This window comes from Gymnoscopelus microlampas (assembly GCF_963454915.1).
Source record: "Gymnoscopelus microlampas genome assembly, chromosome: 14".
NCBI classification, from domain to species: Eukaryota; Metazoa; Chordata; class Actinopteri; order Myctophiformes; family Myctophidae; genus Gymnoscopelus; species Gymnoscopelus microlampas.
The window spans coordinates 26,878,047-26,887,033 of record NC_139951.1 but is presented as its reverse complement, the minus strand read 5'-3'; the positions used below and the strand labels follow the sequence as shown (position 1 = coordinate 26,887,033).

General features: G+C 38.6%; 1 protein-coding gene across 1 annotated transcript; it reads left to right on the top strand.

Moving 5' to 3' along the window:
- Positions 1-230: 230 nt before the first annotated feature.
- Positions 231-8,808, top strand: irf3 (interferon regulatory factor 3). The gene is made up of 11 exons (XM_084079067.1): positions 231-430; positions 1,199-1,367; positions 1,560-1,731; positions 2,891-2,964; positions 3,092-3,152; positions 3,302-3,367; positions 3,480-3,719; positions 4,087-4,177; positions 4,325-4,605; positions 5,191-5,312; positions 7,003-8,808. The coding sequence occupies exons 2-11, from the start codon at positions 1,203-1,205 to the stop codon at positions 7,114-7,116; spliced, it is 1,386 nt and encodes a 461-aa protein (XP_083935193.1). The 5' UTR covers positions 231-430; positions 1,199-1,202; the 3' UTR covers positions 7,117-8,808.
- The last annotated feature ends 179 nt before the right edge of the window (positions 8,809-8,987 follow it).

Here is an 8,987-nt window from a genome sequence, read left to right as displayed (position 1 = left end):
GGACTCTCTGGGTTCCTTGATGGGGGTTCCAAATGGGGGGGGTGGAAATGAATTGGTCTCTAGTAGTCTGGTGTAGTTTCGCTGCTGTTATTTTGAAGTCCAATAACCGGAAGTTGACCGAACGCTCGTGCAGCAGGGAAATGCCTGCTGTGGTGACGTAAGGTTTGGAAAACGAAACTGTTGAGTCGCGGAGTTTCCCAAGAAACCCCGGCCAGCCCAGAATGGCTCCTTTGAACGATACTTAAAGTCGGAGTGCAGTGGAGCAGCTGTCGTTGGGCGCATTAAACGGGTTGTGCAGCTGATAATAACAGTTACTTGTAGTATCACGTAACACAACATAACATTGCTGACTTTTAATTTAGGAAACGAGTCAACGACTGTAGTAGAATAACTCGAACGCACCTCCTGGAGGAAGCCTTATCGATCGCAGGTAGGAAATGGAATAATAATATTTTATTTATTAGACCTATGTTATTTGTAATGCAACTGCTGCCCTGTTTAATAGCGATGACAAAATGTATTGTATAGTAGTGTATATCTGTCTGTCTCTTATATGTCATCATGATTTGTGTGCATGGGAACTCATTTTAAACAAGCTTAGTGCTTTTATGAGTTATCCAGTTTAGTAGACCTCGTCTTGTATTGTGAATTGTACTTCCATGTACTGTTTCTCATGTCTTACTAAATAAAGTACATCAATCAATCAATATTGGCTGAACTTGACCACACACATATAGCATAACACTGGGCTTTAAAACATTTTTTTTGCATTTGCCAATTATTTATTTTTCATTATAGGCTATTTCATTCCTCTGGTAGTGTTTATTTAGATGTATTTTAGCCTAACATATTGCAAAATTGAGTAGGCCTATTAGTGGCACTACTATTCTAGTGCATTCGTAAACTGCATGCAGCCTTGGATCAAGACAATCATATTTGATAGAGTCTGACTTTTACTTTCATATCATAGATGTAAAAATCGATTTGAAAAAGAAATACATCTATGATAGACTTGATCCAAGGCTAAACTGCCTGCAGCTTGACAATATAGAAACAAAAACAGTAAATTATATATAATATCCTCACCATCATCAATTAGCCTACTTCTTCTCTTGATGTCATAGCCAGGATAGCCTACATCTGTGTAAAAGAAGAACCTACTTGACATTTCTGCCTCTGGTTATGTTTTACATTGTAGAAAAATGTCCCATTCAAAACCACTCCTCGTTCCTTGGTTACGGACAAAGATTAACAGTGGGAAGTACCCAGGGGTTGCCTGGACAAATCCAGAGCAAACAGAGTTCTCCATCCCATGGAAGCATGCTTTGAGACAGGATTCCTCTAGCGCTGATGTGCTAATCTTTAAGGTAAACTTATTGTGTCATACATTGTTGTATATGACCAATGTCATATAATATATGACACTCTTGTATCAAGGCTAACCTCACATATACTTTATGTTATATGATATGTTGATATGTTATTTACGCTACTGATGTCAGCAGACCAGTTCAATCCGTTGTTCATTCTCTTTTTGTGTTCTGATCTTCCTTCCATAGGCCTGGGCAGAGGTCAGTGGTAATGGCAAGGCCCACGGTGACATGTCGGTCTGGAAGAGGAACTTCCGCAGTGCCCTCCGTGCCAAGGGCTTTAAAATAATAGGTGACAGCAAGAACGACGCTGCTAACCCCCACAAAGTGTACCGCTGGCCGGAAGAGGCATCCTCGGGAGGTGAGGCTCCAGCAGGAATTCCACAGGCAGCACCATTTTTGGCCTTCTGTGGTCACACACCATGGGGCGTTAAAAAGGAATACCATTGACCTGGAAATTGTGTTCATAGTATACACCCAGAAAGTTACACAGTTGTGTTTGTTCTAGTGAATGTTTGCTATTCCTCCCTGTGGCCAGCCCAGTAGTAGGAGAGATTGTTACACAAGCTTATTGATTTTCCGGGGATACTTTGTATTATGTTTTGGTTTGTGTCTACTAGCACCGACATTGTATAATGCTGAGTTAGAATGTTGTAAATCAGTGAATAACACAGTGTGATTGAGTCCATTAGGTTAATCTCCCATCCATGGTCAGTGCATGAGAATAATTTGTGATTAATTACTCAGTGCTATTTTCCAGTAACTGAAGACAGAACACCATTGCAGCTTCCATTAACATGCATATTGTATCTATATAGCATCCATCCTTAGCTAATGCAATCTTAAATGCATCTAAGTTATCCACATAAAAACAGATTGCACTTTAAAATGACCACTGAAACTGTATTAATTTTATGTTTTTTAAACATCCTCTCAGTTAGAATTGACTAAACACCATATTTTAGTGCTGTTGGTAAAGATATCAGCCACATGTATTACATTTTCTTCTACAATTCTAGAATTATTATTATTATTATTATTATTATTATTATTATTATTATTATTAACAAAGAGGATGAATAAAAAAATTACAATACAGTCAGACAACAACTTGTCAGTATTATTTTCACCTACATATTTGCTACTGGATTGATATCAATATTGCTTTTTCACCATTTACATAAATCAAGTGAAATACATGCTAACGCCAGGTGTAAATGGGTCATAGATGAATAACATGCATATAATAATAATAATAATAATAACAATAATACAAATGCATCAGACTTATACACGTTTTTTGAGAGTTTTTGTTCAAGTACTCAAAGACGCTTTGCAGAAAACAAAACAAAACAAAAAATGTATTAAGTACATAATACAAGAAAAGAGGGTTTAAAAAAATAACTAAAATACCGGTAGTTGAAATTGGAATGACACAAACAAAATAAATCAAGGATATATTTTAGAGGATATTGACATACTATACTAAAAAATAAACCCTTTGCTTTTTTCCCTCATAGCTTGTTCTTCTGCAGGATCTCAGGAGCAAGACGATCCAGGCTTGTTTGGAGACTTTGGGTTTCCTGTTCAAGAAGTAAGTGAATACTGGAGTGGAATGTCTTTCTTTGGGAAATACAATGTGTGACATTTGAGGAATGTTTTTACTGTGCAGTCAACCATCAAACAAACAAACAAATAAATACATAAATCTGTCTATCCAGACTGCCCAGATGACATCTGGAGGTGATATCTACATGCCTGAAGAAAATATATACATTAATGGTAATGTAGTCTCTATCAACTTCGGTACTATTGGTAACATTGTGTCTTTCGTTATGACACTTCTTTGTATCATACATACATAAATATGAAGTGTGCAATGAAGTGTCTTGTTCGCCAAATTTCTAATCATGTTGTAAACCCCATTTCAGCAATGGCATCCACCATTGACTCGGATATTCTCCAGCAGTGTCTACAGGGACTGAATATTGAACCAGGTAAGTCTATCACTACTATTAATCAATTTCTTGATAAAGCAGTAGCAGTAAACAAGTGTATCCAAAGTACTTTCCTGGAAGTCCTTATTTAATTTCCTCAACTTTTCCATAGATGGCACTGCTGTCTTGGACTTACCTCCTGAACCACAACAAATTGAGGGCATGATCGGCGGACACATGTTGCCTGAACAACCGCAGCATCCAGTAGCATATGAGGATGCTGTTGGCGGAGTCGGGTTGCCTGAGCAACCAGCATATCCAGTTGATGGAGCTGTGGGAGGGGCATATGATCCGCAGATGGTGGAACAGTTCAGAGACTCCATGACTAAGACCATGGACGGAGATCATCTTAGTAAGTTTATGGATGTTACTATAATCATATAATCCAATTGCTGATTTTACATCTTTGACTTTATTTCTAAAATGTAATTTATCAAATCAAAAACATGTCAGACTATCTTAAAAGTAGTATTCAAAGTATTACAATCTCCACATTTTACTAAGTTTAATAACATGATCTGCCTGGCAATATTGCTGTTGGATAGATGGCGACTTTCCTCACACCTGTGATTAAATGCACCATAAAGAATGCAGCTGCTTAAAAACTGCTTAAAACTTAAATTTAAAACGCTCTAGACTGTGGTTTCATATGTATCTTCTTCTTTTTCTTCTTCTTCTTCTTCTTTTTCTTCTTCTTCTTCTTCTTCTTGTGTTCCCAGAGACTGAGTTCATGGTATCAGTTTTCTACAGAGGAGTGAAGGTGTCTGAACAGCTGGTGCAGAACGAGGCTGGACTCCGACTAGTCTACAGGTACAGTAGTGTTACAAGTGTTACAGTTAGTCCTAAAGCCCAGAATTGCATTAGCCATGGGTTTAAGCCTGCATAATACATTGACACTTGTATCATAATGTTTCCAATGGATATATTTAAAGTCTAATCATGTTGTCTCAACATTAGGCCTGAACTCACCCAGCCAGTCTTTGATCCGGCCTCAGGCCTGACCCTGGTCTCTCTGCCATGCGTGGGCATACACGATCAGACACAGGCCAGACTCACCCAGCAAATCCTGGAATCATTGGGTGAAGTGGACGTGGGAGTCTCGGGCCCTGTGGTCTACGGGCAGCGCCAGGGTAAGACCGGGGCCTACTGGAGCCTCTGCAGATTTGACAAGAGTGGAACACCGCAGGAAGTGTCCAAAGAGCCCCAATCACTTTACCTGTTCAAGGACTTTTTACAAGGTTAGTAGAATAAGCATCAGAAATTTAAATTAAATTCCTGATGAAGATCGACTGAGGGCGGATTCACACTGCAGCCTTGAACCAGCCTTGAGGCTGGTCGGAAGGAATACCTGGGAAGGAATTGGTAAAGCTAGCATCTATTATAAGTGTACTTTGTGAGAAGTTTTTGATTTTTGGAATGGTATTAGGTAAGGGTATAGCTTTTTAAAAAACATTGCAAACAAGTTAGGCTCGCCCCCTATTGAAAACCTTATAAAACTTCTCACAAAGTGCACACGCTTTACCAATTCCTTCCCAGGTATTCCTTCCTACCAGCCTCAAGGCTGGTTCCAAGGCCGCAGTGTGAATCCGCCCTCAGATCAAAACGTTCAAAAAGCAGCAATAAAAGAGTGGAACTGAGAACCAGTGTGCAGATTGTATTTTTGTTTTTGCTGTTGATCTGTCGTTTGTCCAGTACCTGGGCTGTAGATTGAATGCATACACTATCTCATCTGTTCAAGAATAATCATTTCCAAATTAGCAATTGTTGTGCATGCAAGGTGGGTCTGTTTACATATAACCAGTATCTCTATGTGTTCTTTCTAGGAATATTTGACTTTATTCATGGAGGAAAAGAGTGTCCTTCCTGTTCCCTGTACATCTGTCTGGGAGAGAAGTGGCCATGTCCAGCAAACAGGCCTTTGGAGAAGAAACTCATTGTGGTGGAGGTACGAGAGTATACCACCACTGTCTATTTACAGTTTCAGCCATAATATCCTACATAGACATAGATCATCGACACAGATTTCATGTAGATTGACCGTAAAACGTTCAATCAATGTTGGCTAAACATCAGTTAATAAGTCAGAAAGGTGTGAATTTCACTCACAAATCAATCTTATCCATGGACTATTTTCAGCTAGACTTTTAAAATCAATCCATACTTTAAAATGCATTAAAACAAACTATTAACAAAACTTTGACAACAAATAACCAATTACCTACTGTATCTCCAGCAAGTAGATTTTCATGCTGTCCTGAAATGAGTCATAGTCAATGGGCTAAACATGCCAGACCATCGGTATGGTCCTTTAATATTACCACACAGAGACCAATACTGTAAGTGCTCATCTTGGGCATGGCAGCTACCATGACATGCCTTGCAGTGACCTTGGACCACAAGGTAAAAACTACAAACTAGGCAGTGCTGATCAAAATGTGATCAACCTTGCTTACTGCATTGCCTATTTCAAATGTTTTTTTCAGAAACATATTTTAGTGTAGTGAGATTTTTGAGAGTTTTTAATGTAGCCCCATGTTGGATGCAGCCGATCACTTATGTAACTTCATACAGCAATGCACTCTGGTGTCTGCAGCATAATTCACTTATCTCTAAGTGGAAGATTGATTGACGGGTGTATGTCATGATATTATTGGACAAAAATCCTGATTGGATTTTGATATACATTATTTAATAAATATGTTTTTGCATATATCTTAAAGGCTACATAAACCCTAGTGTCCTTTTTCTGGTAGTCTCTCAAGGCAGACAACTCTTTGAATGCTACAGACAGTGTGTAACTCCACCTCCTGAAAGTGGCAAACGGAGGCTGTCATCTGTGTGTTATTTCCGTTCACAATCTAGATATGCTATGACTAATTTGTTTTACAGTAGGACTTATTTACACGACTGCAAAGACTAAATGGAAGCGCGGGGGGGGGGGGGGAGGACAGGCTGTGATTTCTTCGCATTTTCAGCGCTTCCGTTAATTTGCACAGACGAAAGCTTTCGAAAACTGAGTGAGCCAACGCTCTGTATCGAGAGACTACTTTTCTGGGCATGTCATAATAAATGAACATTCTGAACAATAGCAGATCTACAAGTGATACCCTTTGAGCTCTGCTATTTTCCGCAAAGAGTTTAGGTGTAGAGAGAAAAAAGGCAGCGGACCAAGTACATTCCCCTTGGCCTAGGGGACGTTAAACAAAGTATATTGGGGGTTTATGTGTCTTGCTATTTATCACATTCTATTTATGTGACTATTTACCTTATTTAAGTCGCTCTGAGACTTAAAATAAGTCTGCTAAATGCCTAAATTGTGGTTAAAAATATGCACATTGTTTTTTTATTTATTTACAGATACAAGTGATGTTATATCTTTGTGTCATGCATATATTTTCAAGAAATAGTTTAATGTATTTATGATTTATGATTTAGAGAGATACTGTAGGGCTAATTCAGCAAAAAGTTAAGTACTGCTATAAGAACGCAAAAATGTTGCTTAAAGGTTGTCTAAATGAATACATCGCTTATGGCCCTGAACACACACGCGCACACACACGCTCAGTCGCTCACACGAATGCATAATACACATTCACATTTATTTTTCTTCAATCCTGTCTGCTTGTCATTCCTAGGTGGTGCTAAAATCACTGGAGATGTTGAAGAATATAGCTGTGGAGGGTGGCGCCTCCTCCCTGCAGTCTGTGGAACTGCAGATCTCCCTAGAGCAGATGATGGACCAGTGCTGAAGCAACTGATTGTGCTTTAATTGACTCACTGAATGTGACAAGTTTACAAATCCTACCTATGCCTTCTTCAGGTAGTTTTACTTTCATTTTATTGATCAGCATCTTTACAATATTTAATTTGACAATAGAATAGTTGAATGTATCACAAAAGCACTTAACAGATGTAAAGCACAGTGAAATCAAGTTATCGAAAAGATAAAACTTCAACTGCTGGTTCCAGCAGAACAGAAACAGTATAGAACTGTATGACAGTAATGACATATTCATAAAATGTCAATATTGTAGCCGTGAAATTTCACTCAGGTCATTAACTCAAGAGTATCACTACAATATAAGAAGAATACAATTGTACCATTGTATCCACCATATATATTAAACTCATTATAATCAAACGTATTAATTAAGTTAATCTTAACAAAGGATCTTTAGAAACAAAGACATTTACATTTTAGTGGGAGATTGTGGTAGGATCATTTCATCCTACAATAATCGAGCAGATCCACACACACACACACACACTCACACTCATACGGTATAATATATATGTTGTGTGTCGATGTCGTGTCTACCAAAAGAAACATCAGCACAGTTTAGCTGAAAGGATTTCACAATTTTATTGGATTCACATTTCAGATTAAAGCATGAGTAATATCATACAGTTACCTTTTAAGATAAGTGTCATGTGGTCAGTTCGGCTGTCTAATGATGGAGCGTCTAAATCAGTGGTTCTCAAACTTTTTCATGTCAAGGACCTGTATGAATGTATATATGTATATATGTATGTATGTATATATATGTAATTCCGCAGCCAAATCCTGGCTGCGGAATCCCTTTTCAAAAGATTTTCTGCCAAAAAACACCATAAGAGAACATTTTTCGACAGTTTTCGAAAATAGCAAATCTACAAGCTCACAACACGTTGATTTGCTATTTTTTTAATAGGTAAAACAATTGCCTCATTTTGATGGGGACTCCCTGGAAACCCCTCAAGAATCCCTGAGGGTCTAAATCACAAGACAGCATGTCCGGCTTTTGCCTGAGAAAAAGGCCAGGGAAGCCTATTATTGACTAACCTCGCATCACCAGTCTTTCCACCTCGGAGGAAAGCCTGGTCTGCGTTACTAAAGACCCATATGATCCGGTCTAGGCCACGCCTACTGAGAAAAGAAAAGAAAAAAGAATCCTCTTTCCGGATTGTCGCGATCCGGTTTTGCGGTGCCGCTTTGTTTTGGTTCCCCAATCCCTATTTAAATGGAATAGAATTTCCCCGTGGGATAATACGAATAATACAGACGCTAAATAGTCTCCGGAAAGTACACTCACATTTATATTTTAAAAATAAGCTAAACTACGCCGCATCAAGGATTTTATAGGACGGACCTATTTTGGGGTGAGACGTCTTTCCGGTTTGTCGCGATCCGGTCCGCTCCCGACCGGATCATATAACCGAAAAGGAACGCTGCCCAGGCTAATTATTGACTGGGCTGTAACGGACATCAGTGGTTGGTCCATGGTTGTTCTAAGGAGGTCTGTGGTTGGTCATTTCATATGTCTGTCACGCTTTGCCTTTTCTTATGGGGTGGTCCTCCTCAACCACTTTTCAATCGTTGTGCTCTTAATAAGAACCTTACTATAATAGTCCTACAGTATCATCAGATTGCTGCTACGCATCAAGTCTGTATTCAAATAAAACAAAATGTTTTGTATTTTTGTATCATATTGTAATGTTTTGTATTTTCTCCTGTGTGCATGCAGTTTCAAACACTTCCTTAGATTCCACCCATCTTTAAAAGAACAGTTATATAAAACAGTAACCCCATTTATTGTATTCTGTATACTGAAAGAATCATATTATTATAGGGTATTTCCAA